General features: G+C 30.9%; 1 protein-coding gene and 1 long non-coding RNA gene across 2 annotated transcripts; both read left to right on the plus strand.

The window, feature by feature from the left end:
- Positions 1 to 4,540: 4,540 nt before the first annotated feature.
- On the plus strand, positions 4,541 to 19,236 carry LOC140056406 (DNA-directed RNA polymerases I, II, and III subunit RPABC3-like). The gene is made up of 4 exons (XM_072101771.1): positions 4,541 to 4,664; positions 9,584 to 9,667; positions 11,028 to 11,208; positions 18,542 to 19,236. Exons 1-4 carry the CDS (start codon positions 4,592 to 4,594, stop codon positions 18,657 to 18,659), a joined length of 456 nt encoding a protein of 151 aa, XP_071957872.1. The 5' UTR covers positions 4,541 to 4,591; the 3' UTR covers positions 18,660 to 19,236.
- Positions 14,494 to 15,610, plus strand: LOC140056407 (uncharacterized). The gene is made up of 2 exons (XR_011846752.1): positions 14,494 to 14,585; positions 14,693 to 15,610. It is a non-coding gene; the product is annotated as an uncharacterized lncRNA (long non-coding RNA).
- Positions 19,237 to 19,952: the final 716 nt, after the last annotated feature.

Here is a 19,952-nt window from a genome sequence, read left to right on the forward strand (position 1 = left end):
TAATTATTACTTTCCTAATTCATTATTAAAATAGGTAAAGTATGTTGTTAATGCATTAATAATACACGTTTACGTAATAATCGACATGGATATATGAAGATAACAATGGAGAAATATTGCATAACGGTATCATTAGAGAGTGACATACCCGTTAGTTGTGTCTATCTCAATTGCATAATGGCCAGCTTAATCCTGTGCCAATCAGTGTTCTTCTGTTTGATCCATCCAGATTTATTACTTCAATTCGGTTTAGTTCATTATTTGTCCAATAAAGCTTTTTCCCATGTCCATCAACGGCTAAACCATACACCCCTTAAAAATGATGAAAAATTAAACACGTTGTAATCACAAACTATTATAAACAATCCAACTACAGCTATGTTATAGGGTTTTATAAAGACAAACCCGTCTTTACACACATTTTAAATGTCCAACCCCTCAAAAAAGAGTATGTATGTATTTAATGTATGTTAGAAGATCTACAGTAATAAAACTGTCTCATATAAACTAGAATCGTACTCCAAATTTAATTGTTTGAGGACATGGTTTTGAAAAATATGCTTACCTGACATGACAGAGTATGGAATATATTATTATTTGACAGAAGAGAGCCTTTGGCAGCAGAGAAATTATGAACTTTCTAAATTTTCGGTTTTGATAGACTATATTAATTACCATTTATGTGCAGATGTTTAGGTGGTCTCCTAACGACTAATTTTGCTTCATTTCCATCATGATTTAACAATAAAACAATGTAGGATGTGGTTCAACAATTAAAAATTCTGAAGAGTGCCTATTTGTACTATGATAAGCATACACAATTTAAACAATTGCTACCAAAATATAAAGATGTCTAATATTTTTAATATTATTAATATTTTAAAATAAAAACTAAACAGACTAAATATTTTTTCTTACCATTATTTTACATTTGACAAAAACACTTCATGTTGGTTAGTGTCAAATGAATATCGTTCAAAGGTTTGCTTGACGTCGTCTTTCCAGTATAGTGTAGATGTTGTTACATCATAACCAAGATACCGTAAAAATTTTTTCAAATGGCTCAACAACAACATTTATTCAATATTCAATATTTTACCAAGTTTATGGGTTAAGATACACAGAAGCCAAACTGGCTTGTCTTTGTAGTCCTAAGCATAAACATAAACCATATTATACGGACGCATTACATTGACAAAAAAAGACATTTTGAGACAGAAAAAGAAAAAAACACAAACACAACAAAGTGATATTGAGTTAAATGTTTACAACCCCAATTTTGCAGTAGCAATAGTAGCTAGCAATATGTTTCAAATATCATCTTTTTAATATTGTACTTTAGCATAGGGAGTGAGGTCATGTGATTTTGTTCTAGAGTAGACTGGAGTTTATTCCAGTAAGTTGGTCCTTCAATAAAAATTGATCTTTTATTAATTTCTAGTCTACTGTGTGGAATATATATCTTATTTGCGTTTCTTAATGTCTTTAAGCGATCAGTTTTAGGGTTTAAATCAATCAAGTTGTTTATAGGGATGGGAAGTTCCTGGAGATGATATTTGAACATAAAGCATGCAATTTGAATTTAAAAGACATAAATTCTAGGAGGATCATAGTAGTTGGCGACAAATATAATATCATTTGTACGTAAAAACAATAACGTTTAATAACGTTTAATTATAATATCAGTAATATACAAAAAATAATAATAACCCTGTTAACAAAATCTATTAATCTGTATAGTTTATTATAACCTTATTAGTTGATATTTACACAATCGAAAATTCAAATTTGTTATAAATCAGTATATTTCGAATTACGTTATTGAATAAGTATTAAAAGTATAATAATCATTCAATAACAACACGTCTTACTTTGTTCTTTCCAGTGTTTGTAAGTCATAATACATCCTTCGGGATCATAACTATAATCTTCACTTCCAACCTCTAAATACAATAAGAAAACTAATTATATTAAAAAGAGATGATTTCATGTTAGACTTACTATTTTGTTTCGGCTACTAGCTTAACATAAATCATTTGAAATCAGATTTTTTTCGAGAATATGTTACATTATTAACATGCTCATCATCAGTTCAGCTATTGACATGTTCATTTCATTTTTCATTTCTTTATTCGACAACAAGCGGTCCAGGGATTGCGACAGCAACAGAGCGCCATAACACATTTGTGTCCGCAATCCCTGTAACATACAACTTAATACAAGTTAAAAATGAATATAAAATATACAGAATATATAAAAAATTGAATTAATTTGTATTACTGTGGTACACAATTTAAAATACACTTACTGTTATATAAGTATTAATTATTATTACTATTACCACTAAACACTGTTATTTTTAGGGCTTTAGAATATCGGTGTAAAGTAGTAGCAACTTCTTCTTCTTTACTTCTTCTTCTTTATTGTATCAAACATAATTAATCAATACAAAACTATACTTAAATAAAAGTAATTCTTTAAGTTGTTTAGAGAAAGCAAATCACAGACTATTACATATCAGTCACCGTTGTTGGGATCCAGAGTAAGTCTTATTGAGTGATAACCTGTTGAAGCAGAGTCTATTTAGAAAGACTTATTTTACTCAAAGATGATAAATCAAACTTGGGTCCAAGCACTGTGCATTGGATCCGATCACTAAGTAAGCGTAGGCCCCTTACTGTATTTTGTATCCATCATACATTGTTCTTCACCTTAATAACTACACTTAAGACACACGTTAACAATATTAATAATTATTTACCATTATCCGTGGTTGGCAAGACCGTATGCCTATCCCCAAAAACATGGGAGTTGATCACCAGGTAAAACCAAGCAAAAACAATCATTTTTGTCTTCAGTTCAGTTGAGTAAGTAAAGTAATACGCTAGAAATGGTTGATGTATACACATCACATACAAAGTATACGTTTGAAATGGTTTATTTTACCAAAACAAATATTGAAGTAGGCCTACGAATAATTATGTATAATTCAGACAAATCGAATAATGTCACGTGATGTTTAATACATTTCTGATTACTATGCCATCTTTATCCTATCGGCTGAATTAAAATATTAAGTCAATTGTTTTTATTATTGATGAGAGAACCCGTTTTATAAATTATATTGCTTTTAAAACATCACACTTAATTCATTACTAGTACTACTAAAAGCCACTATGATAAGTGTAAAGTTGTGTTTGTTGATACAAATTCACAATTGTTTTACAATAGGCACCAAAGAAGCGGGCCCCATATTAATATTACAGACAGACAGTATTTTAACATTGCCTTTATATATTTCTTTGTTGATTTATTGTCTTAATTATACCAACCAAAACAAATGTCCATTTTAAATTGGACCAATACAATTTTTTGAATATTTAAATAACATATATATAAATTAGGCATATACTTAAAATATATAAATTCGCCAACAATCTAAACTTCACACAGACCATTTGCACGTGAAGCGACACGCGACAAGCGTCAAATCGAATTAGCGACACGCGACAAGCGTCAAATCGATCGCTTCAAAAAGTTGCCCAATCAGATTTCACGTCGTGCAAACGAAACATTCACTTTCGATTTGATTTGCCGGCGACGGACAGGAACCGTGCCGGCAAACAGATAAAAAAACAAATACCATAATAATATTGATATTAACAATTATATACAGTCATTCATGTTATCCTGTATCCATTCATTTTTAGATGTACTGTATAGCACATACAAGTATAATACGCTAGAAAATGGTCGATTTTACAAAAACAAATAATGAAGTACAAGGTCTACGAATAATTATGTATAATTCAGACAAATGGAATAATGCCACTAATTACTATACCATCTTTATCAAATTGTCTGAATTAAATTATTAAGTCATTGTTTCTATTATTGATGAGAGAATCAGGTTTATAGATTATACTGCATTAGGCCTACTACTAGTACTACTAAGCCACTATGTGTAAAGTTGAATTTGTTTGCCTCTTTGTCAGACTTGCTTGTGGAGTATTTAATTAAGAGGACAATCACCAAGTAGGTCTATCAAGAAAATAAGTGTACAAATTCACAATTTACAATAGGCATCAATAGAAGCAGGTCACTAATTACATTATACATACATGGCAAAAAATAAAGACACTCACATAATTATAATCTTAATCTTTACATTTCGCTTAAGTCCCTGGTGTGCCCTTTTTTTGTGGGACCACCACCCCATCCAACCCCACTAACTTAAATAATGGCATACTACTTTGGCACACATGTTGATTGTCTATTATGTAACCAATCAAGAGTGAGCCCTCAATTGTTCAACTTTTATTATTTTGGACACTTTTTAAATTACCAGAAATACAATACAACATATACAATAGTATTGACTATATTAGTTAACAGTAATTAACATTATAATAAACAACAATAATAAGCAAATTTTAACTTTTCTTTAGTTAGAAGGTAAAGGTAATTTTAAATACAATTTTGGGTCTGAAAGGTATAAAAATTACAATTATAGCATGAACGTCTGGTTACAGAGCCTACAAGCGAAAAACATCGATCCAGCAGAAGTCGATCTCGCGACGATTTAACAAACATGTCGGGTGTTTTATTTGAAGATATTTTCGATGTAAAAGATATTGATCCAGATGGTGTTAAATTTGACAGAGGTAAGCTGAAGATTCTCTTTTTTAGACATAAATGGCAGTGAAAAAAGTATTCCAAACAAAGGACACTTCATAAACATGCCCAGACATGCTGAATTCATGGGGGCCGCCATGTTTACGCCTATTGAGTGGAATGGTGATTTCGCTGTGGTGAGCATTGCGAATTGCGGTATGTGGGCCTAGCCTAGTGGCCTAGCTTATTGTAAGGCTTAATATCCTAGCATTTTAAATAATATTGTGTTGTATGACTAAACTAAATTATGTTTAAAGACCTTGACTACATGAACAATGTTTTTTTTATGTATTTAATTTATACATGAAGTGATGTTTGATTATTGGATTGCTGGTGAGTGGTGGCAGTGCAGTGAATAGTTAGTGAAATAAAAAAGCTGGGCCTAGGCCTACTTATTTAGGCCATGGGCCTATTTAGTATGAAAAAAATAAAAGGCTAGTTTCTCTACTCAAAATCAAAGCCAGCCTGAAACTGTGCAGAGGATCAGAGCCAACCCTTCCAAAACAACCAGCAACCATTGCACACTGGTTTTTAAAAATTCATTTAATTTATATTTGAAGTTAAGCAAAAACATTGAAAAAAAAAAGCAAAATTATTAAATCAGGCCCGATAAAAAAGATATATTTTATTATTTCAGATGTTCCAACCCTCTTCCGAATATTAATAAAATTTCCCAAAATGTATATTTTTATTTATTAATACTGATTTAAACGTGTCAAATCAATGTGAAATCCAGAAATTGTTAACTTTGTGGTTGGAACGTCTGATTTCATTACATAGCGGAGAAATGCGAAAATAAAAAACTACCAAAAATCAAGATGACCAAACAATTGTTAATAAATAATAATATAATAATAATAATAATATTTAATAATATAAAGGTTCTTTTATATCTTTGTATTGCCCCTCGGTAAATGAATAAGTTGTCGTCATGATTGTTATACCTCCTGTTTTAATTTATGTTGTGGCTAAATATACGTTATTATCGTATCCATACTTCTAAAAACTAAAGGTACGGTAATTATAGAGGGTGCTATGTAAGACAGATGTTAATCAAATAGGTTTGCAATGGTCTTCAGCAAGCCAGCTGGGTTGCTTAGTGGGCTTGTAATGAGGCTCTGGCTTAAGGGTTTGGAGGTTCAATTCTCTACTTGACGTCTTTTTTTTTTTTCAGTTTTTAATTTACAAGAGATTATTTAGAGTGTTAGGTTTTTAATAATTTAGGAATGAGTTTTATATTTATGAACGATTTTTATATTTAGGTACAATTTATAATTACCGTACCTTTAGTTTTTAGAAGTAGGCCTATGGATACGGTACCCGGGTACCGTATCTTTAGCCACGGCGTTTAATTTCCACTATTATTATTCCTTTTGTTATAGTTTTTTCAGTTTGTTAACTATGGATATTAAATATTTTAAATATATTACTATTTACATTTCAACAATATATGTTCACACAAGATAGATAACTAATTGTTCATACTGGAATTAACCTTATTGCTTTGCATGTGATGTAATATCTAAAAATAGAAAATGACATCATTGAATTCAACCCAGCCCACATTGTCTATGATCACAATCTTTGTGATTTGTGATTGGCTACTTTGTTGCTGTCTGGATTTCTAGCTTCTTTATTGGTCTATGTTGTCTGCAACATTTGATTGGCTGCACCAATTTATGAATCTATCAATTTAGTGAGTGGTTTTTTTGTTGTCATGATGTCATCATGATTGCATGTGATGCCTTCCTTGTGATAATAGCATTTCTGTTTAAATATGTTTTTAAAAAAACAGCACTGGGCATACCAAGATTAGAAAATATAACTTTACTGAAAATCATTTAATTTACAAACTCCGAAAAAAATGTGAATTATTTTTATATTTCATAAATCAAACTTTGGTGGTTGATTTATTTTAAATGTATACTTATATTATATACTGTATCATCAATGTATCATGAAGTTTAATAATTAAAATAAATAATGATAAAAAATAATGGCACAGCCCACCCACCATAATGATCTTATTTGTCTTTTTTGTCACCTGTCATGACGGTGAAGAAAATGTATACAGCAATTCAGTTTGCTTCCGTCACAGGTTTTTGTCTTGATGAAATAAATAAAATGAAAAAAAAAATTCAGCATTTTCTTAAATCATTCTACATATTGTACTATTACAGTATTTAATTGTGATTTGATGAATAATTGTATTTTTATTTGAAATTTGTATACTCTGACTGTGGGCTGAATTTGATCAGCAGGTCCCCTATAACTGCTGTAACATCAATAGGGCTAAATTGTATTTTAAGTATGATTGCTTAAAAGTTAAACCATTATGCGATTGTTTCATTTTAATACAAGGAAGTAAAAACATATTTACTATTTTGCGTTTTCAGTTTGCTTTGTCGTCGTCGATTGCTGATAGAAAGCGTAGTTTAGTTTTGTTTCTAGTTTCTTATTGTTTACTTCATTACAGTTTAATGCATAAGTACTTTACATATTAAATATTAATATTATAGCTAGCTTAGTTCCTGGTATTTTTTTTCAAATATTACGAGAAGGAAGTAATTACAGGTCATTTTACAAAATCTTTCTTTGTTTTAATTTGGAAATGTTCATGTTTTTTATCTTCCTTGTTTGTGAATCCTTTGCTATAAAAGATTAATATTATTTAAAAATAATGTCTATTTATTTAGGGATCATGTCTAAGTATTTACTGCAGTAAGTAATAGTACATATGTCTTTACTGCAGTAACTAATAATAGTACATATGTCTTTACTACAGTAACTAATAGTACACATGTCTTTACTACAGTAACTAATAGTACATATGTCTTTACTGCAGTAACTAATCGTACATATGTCTTTACTGCAGTAACTAATAGTACATATGTCTTTACTACAGTAACTAATAGTACATATGTCTTTACTACAGTAACTAATAGTACATATGTCTTTACTGCAGTAACTAATAGTACATATGTCTTTACTGCAGTAACTAATAGTACATATGTCTTTACTGCAGTAACTAATAGTACATATGTCTTTACTGCAGTAACTAATAGTACATATGTCTTTACTGCAGTAACTAATAGTACATATGTCTTTACTGCAGTAACTAATAGTACATATGTCTTTACTGCAGTAACTAATAGTACATATGTCTTTTGCATGAAAATGTATGAGGTATTGATAAATTGGGATTACTCACAAACGAGCTTGCTAAATAATTGCATGCAGGTTTTAAGAGTAAATAAAGAAAGAAAATAACGTTACTGCAGTAACTGCAGTAGAAGAATAATTTGACATGGTCCTTGACTTCAATGTATTTCCTAAATAATTCACTATCTAAAGGTCTCAAAATGTCTACATATCAAACTAGTTTTACAAAAAAAAAGTGTGATGTGGCCAAATATGGTAGTGATATACCCAAATATGGTAGTGATATGATATCATCATGTCCATATATGGGCACATCACATTTTTTGTCACAAAGTTTCATAGTGTAAACAGAGCTTTAGTCTTTAGAACTTATAGTACTCTGCAGATTATGTACTGTATATTGAATCCACAAGATTTATGAAATATGATATGATATTTAAATTAAAATGTTGACATCACTATTTATAATATCAGATTGAAGATCAAATTTCAAATTAGATAAATTATTTACATACATAAATATATGACCTCAATGTACTTTATAGGCAAACTATGCATTTATAAACATGCTAACATCAATTTATTACATAGGCCTACCATGGAGTAATCTTTACTCCATGGTAGGCCTACAGAAAGATTAAACAGTATCTCCAAGGAAAATGTGGAAGATTTCAAATAATATTCAAAGGCTAAAAAGGATGGTAATTCAGATGAAATATTAATTAGAAAAATCTAAAATAGAAACATTATAAAAACAGAAGTATTCAATTTAAACAATTCATGATGAACAATAACAAAAAAATACAAAGAGATATTCTCATTGTAAAATGAAACAAAGGAAATAGAAACTGAGAATTAAACATCACAAACAACACCAAGCTGGAGGATCTAAACTTAACATTTTGTGTACAAAAAATGACCCTGGTGCAACTAATTGACCAATAGGAGAGGTTTTTCTAGGGCTGTACTCTGACAAGGTTATATTCTCACTCCACCTGAGGTGGTATAATTTAGAAGATTGTTTACCCTCTTGAGATACCATGTGAAAACAACTGACCAATAGGGACTCTTTGTTTGATACTTGTCAAGACATGTTTGGTAGTACAGTACTAGTGACAGGGTGGGTAGCATTAACACATGTTGTGTGTGTGTATGTGTGTGTAGTGGAACAGAGTGACATTACAAGAGTGTGTGTAGTGCCAGATTCATTCTAAACATATTGGTTTCTTTTCTGAATTTGAAAGAAAGTCAATATTAAAAATGGTAAGTTTTTATAGAGTTAGTTTAAGTTGATTCTTTTCAAAGTAGACCATTCATTGCAATACATTACAAGAAGTGGAAAAGACAATTATAAACTGTGTTGCATCATGATGTACTGTATGTCTAAAATTAAACTCGCATTTAATATGTTTTGTATACAGTCTTCAATTATTTAATTCAGAGGGTGCTTCAAAGTTACCCACATTGGTTAAAAAAGATTTACTAGTGACAAGGAATAATATAAGTAAGCAACTCTTTGGTTGGTTGGGTGAGAGGTACAAGTAGGAGTGTTTGATTTACGCCACTTTCACTAAAAATATTTGCTATTTTTGCAATTTTAATGATATTCTTTTTGGGTAATAAAATAAAATAAATTCATTGCTGTGATCACTCATTTATGTCATTATCAATATGTACTTATGTACATTATGAGTAATAATTTACCTTTTTAATTGTTTTATAAGGTTTTTATTTGCTTTGTTTTTAGTTTCGCGTTTGTTCTGCGAAAGTGAAAGTTTTAAAATGGATCTTATTCTGGATGTGAACACGCAACTTTATCCAGTTGAGTTTGGTAAGTTTACAATTTGCATAATCACATGACCAATGTTACTGTTTTTAATAAATTGTTGTTCAGCAAAAGTGCCCTTTTCTCCGTACCTTCCCTTACCCCCTTAATAGGGGTTGGTCGCAGTTTTAAACATACATCGGCCCTTTCACAGGACAGTGTCCCCTAACAGAGGTATCCCCTTAATAGAGGTATCCCCTTAATAGAGGTATTCCCTTAATAGGGGGACCATAATAGACGTGTCCACTTAATAAGGGTTCGGTGTCCACCGAAACATATAAATGTACCAGAAACATATAAATGTACTATACAATATTAGCTGATTTTTTTCATTTATCTGAATAGCATCCTTATTATTTATATAGTTAGTGGTTACTGATGTTTGAGGAAATGTTTAATTTTAGACTTTGTACGCTTTTAAAGAAAAGAAATATTTCTACCACCGCTAGTACTCCAGTACTTCTGCTTTCAGTTCTTCTACAGGCGCAATCTAAACACACATCGCATTTTTAATTACGAGAAGAATTAAATATTCACAGCTTCAGAGACAAAGACAATTTTAAACTGTTGGTTTGAAAAGAAAGTTGTTAAAGTTAGTTTTTATTTGAGTAGTAAACGATACTACAACGTAGCATGCGTACTGAAACTAGCTATTGGCTTTGTTAGATCCAAAACTGAGAGTTTTTTTGTCGTGATAAAATAGAGAACAGGTTTGTTTTAGTGGTTGTTCTCAGGATGACTCTGAAGCAGTCACTTCTTCTTCAGCCTCTCTGTATCCTCCAAGTAAATTCTTTTTAACATGTTCTATGATGCCATTCACGCTACACTCTAGCTTTGTCTCTTTTTCGAGTTTTTTTCTAAATATTTGTATGATGATGTGCGTCACTTAGCACCGGCAGCAGTTTCTAATACTTTAGTTCAATCACAATCACAGTAACGGTAGGTTTTTAAAAATAACTTTAAAAAATTTTGTATAAACTGTATTTTAAGCACTTTTAATGGAGAAATAGTCAACCAGAAATAGTCAACCAGAAACAAATACAGGTTTTTGATTTAATTTGATACAGTTTATTTTGTCTTTTTTAAAACAAAATCATTGTAAAATAACTTTTATTAACTAAAAAAGTTTGGTAAGTTTGTCGGTGGCCCTGAAAACTCTTAGTGTTAGAGCAAGCTTTTTTTTGTCTCCGTTCATCCCCATTTAATCAGGATGTATAGAGCAATAAGATCACCAATCAGTAGACTACGTGTATCATTCAATACCAGGAATACAACATCTGCTATGTATACTTATAGCTTCTGCCATTTATTATTTTAACAGATATAATCTATACTTAACCATACTATATCCTGTTTTGTATTTCAGGCGATAAATTTCGTTTGGTCTTGGCCACCACATTAAGAGAAGATGGCTACCCAGACGATGGGGAGTACGCCCCTATTGATGATGGCACACCGACGAGGGCGGAGAGTTTTGAGTATGTGATGTACGGAAGAGTGTACAGGATAGAGGGCGACGAGAATACTACAGAATCGGCAACAAAACTGTAAGTAGATTTTCATATTACTCCAGATTGGCAAAGTTTAATTAATATATCATACTTGAGTATATATACCTAGACTTAGTAGTCCGACCTTATTTAATTGGAATTGCTGTCAAACATCCTATCACATCAACCCTGGATGTTTCTTCCCTTGACCAACAAAATATGTCAAGAACTGTACAAGACAATATGACTATCAAGCCTTGCTATACAGAGAACTTTATTTAGTCTGGCTCTATAATTAACACTCTTTAATACATCAAACAGGGTCTGAATATAGTCCCATTGTCAATATTTGTGAACACTACATACAATCCCACCCTCTAATTTACGCTTTAAAATATCATACTTTAAATAGAGAAAATCTAAATTTAAAAAGTCGCAGAATGCTTTTTTTTTATTCTCAAACTAATTATAATTACTAATCATATGTTATTGCAGTTTTAAAAATGTAGTTACTGCAGTAACTGTACTGCTGTAACTGCAGTAGGATAATTCTGACATGATCTCTTATCAACACCATCAATGATATAACAAGAGCAATAATTGATACTTCATTCCCAGATGTTTCTGATTAACAAAACAGATTTCTTATCTCATCACACGCATAATAGTTTCCTTCTTAGATTCTAAAATAATTTTTATCGGTATTTCCTTATTCATATCGTGCTAACACCACCACTTTGTCAGTTATTTTATCATCATAAAAGTCAGCAATATTTCCTGAAAATATTAAAACAAACATTTTATTCGTTACTGTACATTGTTTTATTTAAGTAAATCTTGCTTAAACCTGTCTTAAATTACCACCCCGCCTTTTTAAAAATCGTGGTGGGCTAGGCTACTCACACCAGACACACCATGCACACACCCATTAGGATGTGGGTTAGGCTACTCGGACCAGACACACGCCCGTTATGATGTGGGCTAGGCTACCCACACCAGACACACATGTACACACCCATACTTGACACGTAATCAGGTGTACTGGATCGTGACTTGCGTTTGCTGACTTCTTTTTTGGCTTCAAAAGAAAACCGAAGAAAATATGTCTTCCATTCCGTGCCAACATTTGTTTTCAAAATTTGTTTTGATATTTGAATACATCTGCTGGTTACTGATTGGTAGTCATAATCGCAACCAAATAGGACGCTGTTTTGTTCATTTTTTATGTTCCTGGTCAAGTCTGACGTTTTAAAATGATTGTTTTCATTGTTCAACCTTGGCAAGTGTTTGAGAAAACCATTCATTTACCAATTTTTAAATCTGATCATGATCATGAATTTTATAAATGTATTTTTCAAAACATCATGATTTCTCTTCTTTAATTAAAAGTTAGATTACAATGTATTACTTGTATTCTATCATTAAATTACCTTGTAAAATCAATATATTAAATAAAATTGAATTAGACTACTATAATTCACGCCCACCCATACACCCACCAAAATATAATTTTACACAATGTAATTCATCGAGTCGGCATATTATTAGTTTTTTTATTACTGTGGAATTTACCTAAACCTTATTTGGGTAGTAATATAGCTATCATAGTCTAATTATACCGCACCTGGGTGTTTTCCCAAATGGCAAAGTTCCAGAATATTCTACTATACGTCACGAGGTGTACTGTGATGTCGTTGTCGTCCCGATAATAAGGAAACAACGGGTCATCATTTTACAGTTAGCATGATCAATCATTGACGTTGGTTATATTGAAAATGCCCCATAGGTTTGACCATAGAGTTTAGTAGCAACTGGTCAGCAAAGTGAATGGTCCTCTAGTAAGTGGTTTTATGTTATTCTTTTAAAATGCCCCCTAGGTTTGACCATAGAGTTTAGTAGCAACTGGTCAGCAGAATGAATGGTCCTCTAGTCAGTAGTTTTATGTTATCCTTTAAATTCCTAGGTTTGACCATAGAGTTTAGTCAAAACTGGTCAGCAGAGTGAATGATCCTCTAGAGAGTGGTCTTATTATATTGTTCACCAACTTTCACTTATAATTAATTAAAGGAGCTAGTTACTAGCTAACAGATCCTTTAGGTGTTTTAATAATTTGTTTAGTAGTATTAGATTTGAATTGTTCTTTTGCCCCATGATCTGAGTAAAGTTCTTTACTCTTTCAAGTTTTCTAATCTCTTACCATTTGTATGTATTAATGTTATTGATTATATTTTCTATTAAATAATTCAACAATATGTTGACAGTGTTTTGTTACATACATGTAAGTGTAATTTGTACCTTAGTAGGTAATGATTATGATGAGGCTTGTTTTTGTTAAAGAAAATTTAAAAACTATGAACACTTAATCGGCCATTAATCCACGAAAAATTGAAACTTCATTTGATATCTGTGATAATAAATTATAACAGTAATAATAACAATAATAATAATAATAATAATGTCTAGGGTAACTTTTGTATAGATATTTTGTACTTTTTAATCTTCACGTTGTTTTTAATGTTGTAATTTTGTATTTTATTGTTGATTGATTTTGTTTTGCTGGAGACCCACTTGATAGTTTGATTTAGTTCACTTTTGGGAATCCTGTCTCTCTCTTTTGTTTGTTATTTTTTGTTATAATTATGTGAGACGAAATAAATGAAATGAAATGAAATGAAACAGTCTACCAGTTGTTGTGGATAGGATTCCACTTAAAAGGCCAAGTTAAACAAAAATTATTATTACTATTATTAATGAATTTGCTGTCACGCCCTTTAATTAGAATAAGAGGCATTTTGTTGGTTGTTTTAGGTTGAAAGTAAAACAATGTGGAATTAATCCGCTAGATCTGCTACACCAGACACTAGTTAGTACTACAAGCTTATTTTATTGCTATATAAAATCTTTCATAAACTATTTATTTAAATATGCTGATAACTGATAATTAATTTTAAAATGAAAGTATGGAAATAGAAGTATTTATTACTATGAATAAATATTGTTTATTGTTCACTGTAGAACGGCCGATTTAGCAACAAGGCCCTTCGATTGCATCAGCATTCTAAAAATAATACCTGGGGAAATTTTAAGTCAATAAATAGGCTTCAAATTTTCCAGCAATCCTTGAATGATGTAACAACAAAGAAGCTACCGGATGTTGGTGTATAAAACAACAATTGGGCGTTGTTCTCTGTCATCCAATCATATGATTAAAAGTATTGCGAAATTTAATTACTATTTTCTAACAATTGGGAAATCCAGATTTAGTAGGTGGAAAGTCCATAATTTATTATAAGTATAATAATAGGAACGTTTGGAATTTGTATCATTATGTCAATAAGTCTTATAGTACATGTTTGTACTTATTGCGCTATTCAAGTTTTAGCTGTCACTGGGACATGTTGCTTAGCGGCAGGTGACAATTATTGTTCATCGTTGTAAGTGCAAAAAGTTTTAAACTTTGAATTATTTTTCCGATTTATCTGGATTTTTTTCGCATATAGCATTTTCTCGATAAAGTTGATTTTCATTTTTTAAATTATAGAGTTCTACAATATTGGAATGTTTATTGTTGTGTTTCTTACATTGATGTCGATGCAGCAGCTGCTTCTATTATGGAGAAATTATTTTCTGACTACAATCATTTGCATTTCTACATCCTAAGAGATTATTTTAAATTAACACGTCTTCCGTTTTTACATAAAGTTTTAAGAATAATCGATAGTGTAGGAGTTTAATATTATTTCAAACAGGCCGTCTATGCATTGATATATCGTATGACCCCAGCCTAGACTCGTCAACGTCCATTCTTGATCATGTGATGTCTTGGTGACTCATCGCTCGTGGATAAATTATTTTTTAGAACGGTTTTGTTGGATTTAGAGTTCAACGATAGTCCACATCGAGCTCTTTATTTCGTTTTTTAAGGATTAAAAAAGAGACAAACCTTAATACTATTGTCATCTTGACTATATAATTATTCAATATTGTGCGTTTTACTAAGAATCTATCGAGCGTAAATACAGTACCTATGTTAGTCATCATAGGTTTTAACCAGATGATTAATGTAATCACACAATGCGTAGCTTGTTATGTAATGAGGTGAGCTATGCATTACAGTGATAATATTTAGTAGGGCTGCCATACAGTTGTGTTTGGAAATTCTATTTTTTTCAATAATTGTCTAAATTTATCTCCTGAGTGACCATGTCAAAATTGTTCTACTGCAGTAACTACAATTTGTTTACTCATTAACATGTTACTTCAATTATTTATTTAAAAGTTTCTTTTTGGTAATCATACATACTGTAATAGGAATAAAGTAGTATACTAATTGTAATGAAATTATACATTATTGCAGTAAAATATGTAGCTACTGCAGTAACTGCAGTAGAATGATATTGATATTCAGTAACATTTTGAAAAGAAATAATAAAAACTTATTCAGAAAAGCCAAAATCAATTTAGATCATTCTATTACAATAATTATTGATTAGCATTTTATAGATGTTTCTGGAAGCTAAATTGATGACCTCATCTCTAAAAATAGAATATGAGTCATGCTGTTGTGGACCAGTAGCAGGCTAATGTTTACTACATGTTCAGACTTGCCTGTATTGGATGACTAATAATTTGAGGATTGACAAAAACATCCTTGAATGTTCATTTGATTTTTACTGTCGTGTGGATAGCAAGCAGAATATTTTTTCGACAATCCTGGATTCTATGAATTGTTAGGTTCTGATTTTTTGCGACTGATTTTATCGACGTCCGATCTGGAGGTATTGATTAGGAGTTTTACAAATATTTATTGAGAGATTGTTTCAGATAAAATTTCTAGGAATTGTAAATAATTAAAGTTGAATATTAATATTATTAGTTGGCAGGATATGATTATTTTTATTACCAATTGTTGATCTAGACTTTTTTTTTTACTCGATGGTGGAATTTATAACGTGTTATAAATGAATTAACTTGTCAGCTAATCTTAGTCTTAGTCTTGCGTAACTGAATTATTATTTGATGGTTTACTGTTTGTCAGATTCTTTATTAACTTATTACAGTATTGTACGTTAGTAGTAGTATTATTTTATTTTAGGCCTAATAATATAGTTTTTCCAGATGAGCACAGCAGTGTTTGCCTTTTATCTTCTAGTTTTTGGGGGGTTTTTTTTCTCTCTTTTTCTATGGATATATTATGTCACCATGGTATTCCGAAATGAAAAGATGAATGGATGAAATTACATTACATCCAGGCGCCCTATGAATGTTTTAATTTATTTAAGTATTATACTTTAATAGTAGTATTATTATTTATTTTAGGCCTAATAATATAGTTTTCCCGGATGAGCAGCGTTTGCCTTTTATCTTTAAGTTTTATTACTTTGTAAATGATTACAGTACTGTATGTTGATTTTTCACAGAATTGCTTTGATTATATTCTTACAAGGCCTACAATAGTACAAAGTAGCTTTTATGATGTACATTCATTTTTATTTGTGATTGTGATTTCAAACTAGTTTGTACAGGTTTAGTGATTTGATATCTGGTGAAAAGCTTGTCCAGACTTGTGGTGGTTGTAATTACATCTGTCTCATGCTGTCAGCCTCTTGTTTCCATTTAAGTAGTCTCCTTAGAGTCTAATCAACCTATCTAGTTTAAAAGGTTTTAACTTCAAAGAGAATTTTAAAACTGTGTTTATCATAATGTGAGCTCTTTTGTAATACTGTTATTTTACTGGTTTTCCATTAGTTGAGATTATTATATGATTTTTTTGTTAAATAATAATAATAATTTAGGAACAAACTTTATATATTTTTATCATAGAAAATCAACTTTATTATTTAAGTTTGTCTTAAGTCGATACCTTTTCTTCATTTTGTTTAATTCACTGTCATCTATTTTCCCTTAATGTTCAGTGTCTGTAACCCGAACGTGATGGGATCCTTTTTATTTTTTAAAAAGGATCAAATACATTTACCCATGGAGTAACTCCATGATTTACCATAATTAGAAGAACAATAAAAAGATTCACCTCACCAACTTCTGTGATGCCAAAGGTCAGATTAGATGAGGATGAGCTAGGAAGCAAGGAAAGCAGGGAAACGGCATACTAAGATGTGAACTGACGTTGGCTGTTGAGGCAGTGTGGTTAGCTGGTGTGTGTAAGACAGTAGTCACACCGACTGACTGCCTTGCCATAACAGCTGATTATCTGCAGCTTTTCAACTGCCATTATCAACAAAGTCTGCGATTGCCAACAAGTGACGGAATCTTGAGAGGAACCATTAGCTGGACGAAACGTCTTGAACCTCAATTTGACAACATTTATTAATTCCAATACTAGACGATACATGGCAAGTTTGAGGTTGCTGCTGGCTTGAGTAGCCCCACCCTAACCCCCCACAACCCAACCCCCAAAAGTGGACCGAAACATATTCTTGTGGCGAAACAATCCTGAATCATTGTACAGTACACTAAAGTCCCAAAGAAAATCAAATCAAATACGTAAATATTTATCTTTCATTTAAAATTTAATTTAATTTCTTATACTGTACTACTTTATTTTTTCCCACATGGTTAACGTGTACAGTATACACAATTAGCAAGTGAAAGAGTGAAGAAAATAAATATAAATATATTGGGGGTTTACACGTTTTTAACAACTTTTATCATTAGGCTGAGTTAGCTACAGTAACTTCAATCTTCAAAATAAATTATTACAACACTACAGGTTATGACATCAATGATTAACATAGGTTTATATTAACTGCTTATTAAAGCAAAACCTTTTTAGCGTGACCATCATTTCAAACTCATTTTCATTTAAAAGTTCATACAAGGACAACAATAAATTTAGCTCTCTCTAGCATATTATTATGTTAAAGATGTTAAACATGAGCTAAAATTAAACTTGACTGATGAGATTAATACATACAATTACATTCGTCAACTAACATCATATTGAACATGGCAGAATACAGAGTGGTGGTCATCTTCTATAAAACAAGACCAGTTTTTAATGCGCCCTTGTCTTTCCATAGTTATTTAAATTGCACACGTTTTTGCTCATTTTGGCCTGTACCCATCTTCCTTATCAGCTGCAAAGAGATCAATATACCAAGTTCTTTAAGCTCTGCCTACACTATAAAACTAGTTTGACAAAAAAAGTGAGATTTGCTCAAATATGACCGTTAAATATCCAAATATGGTAGTGATATGACATCATCATGTCCATATATGGGTGCATCACACTTTTTGTCACATAATGTTTGATAGTTTGATGTTTCCATTGAATAAACAATGACAATAATTGATTGACAGATTAAAATACCTGTACAACCTTTTAATATGATAATAATATTAATTGTATGCAAATGATTGTATATTTCAGGTCAGCTTACATTTCTTATGGTGGACTGTTGATGAGGCTACAAGGCGACGCTAACAACTTGCATGGAGTAGAACAAGATATGCATGTTTACCTCCTAATGAAAAAACTTGCGTTTTAATTTTGTTTATTTATTTACATTCATTATAATTTCTTGTTTGTACATTAAATAAAAAAATGTTAGTCAAAAATGAACACTATTGGGCTGGACCACTATGACTAAAACCAAAAGAATTTTTTCAAAATCAATGAGGTTATAAAATAAATTAATATAGTGAGGCTAACAGGGCAAAATTACTGCTATATTCATCAAAAATATTATTTAAGTAATACTATAGAAATAAACTGATATTTTATGAATTGAAATGAAAACATGAAAATCACAACATACTGTACATGAATGTATATATTTCTTTGAGCTGTGATTACATAGTAGTTGACTCTCTAGTTAATTATATAACCTTTTTTTTCTAAGCTAAGTCCTTCGTAATGAGTAGTCAATTTCTTTTATTTAAAAAAACTCCTTTGAAACCTTTAACCAAAATTAAATCACTTTAAAAATGTTGTGGCATCACATGAATCTGTCTACGTCTTCTGGCGTTAATTCAGTTTTACAGATTATAAAATTAGTTTTTTCAAGAACTAGGAACTATTATATAAATATTGGATTTTACTAATAAAAAAATGTTGACTCAAAATTGTTGTTTTGTTCTGTTGTTGAATAAATGATGTATATTGATTAGGAGTTAATGAATAGTGTGGGCGTTACACCACTAAACCCACATGAATGCTAATTTTAATAAATTGTACATTTCAAAATTAATGTAAGTGTACATATTACATTATCATGTCATAGAGTCCCATAATAATTAAAAGTTTAAAATTCCAGTCTACAATTTGTTACAAAGAAGATCTGGGTAAATAAAGTACGAGGCATTTTAAAATTTGTGAAAAAAAACAGATGCAAATGTAAGGAGAGGGATAGTTTTTTATTTATTGAGAGATGAGTGCATAAGCTTTGGTGGTTTCAATAAAAGAAGATCTTTGAAATTCTACCTCCCAATTTGCTTTTATGATGAATGCATGGCCAAACTATAGAGTGTGCTATAACATTGAAAAATACATCAAATCATAGAGGGCGCTACTAAAAATTGATTTTGCACAGAGGTGATAATTTCCTGTAATAAAAAAAATGTTTGTTTAGCCTAATTAGTTACATTGGGCCTTTCTAAACTTTCTAAATCGATAATTGTTCGATAAAATTGTTTTAAAACATTCACACTTCTTTTATCTAATACTAGGGTTTTTGCGGATTCGATACGAAATCGGAATCGTGTTTCTGTGTTCTTTTTCTTCTATCGTAGAAATATTTATCTCTATGCATTCACACATCTCACAGTCCCCCTCTCTATGT

The sequence above is a fragment of the Antedon mediterranea genome, chromosome 8 (genome assembly GCF_964355755.1).
Source record: "Antedon mediterranea chromosome 8, ecAntMedi1.1, whole genome shotgun sequence".
Classification (NCBI taxonomy): Eukaryota; Metazoa; Echinodermata; class Crinoidea; order Comatulida; family Antedonidae; genus Antedon; species Antedon mediterranea.

Excerpts from the sequence above, each read along its gene's own strand:
- LOC140056406 (XM_072101771.1), top strand. The coding sequence starts at position 4,592 with ATGTCGGGTGTTTTATTTGAAGATATTTTCGATGTAAAAGATATTGAT. Across the intron at positions 4,665-9,583 it reads TGGTGTTAAATTTGACAGAG|TTTCGCGTTTGTTCTGCGAA; the intron begins GTAAGCTGAAGA and ends CTTTGTTTTTAG. Across the intron at positions 11,209-18,541 it reads ACAGAATCGGCAACAAAACT|GTCAGCTTACATTTCTTATG; the intron begins GTAAGTAGATTT and ends TGTATATTTCAG.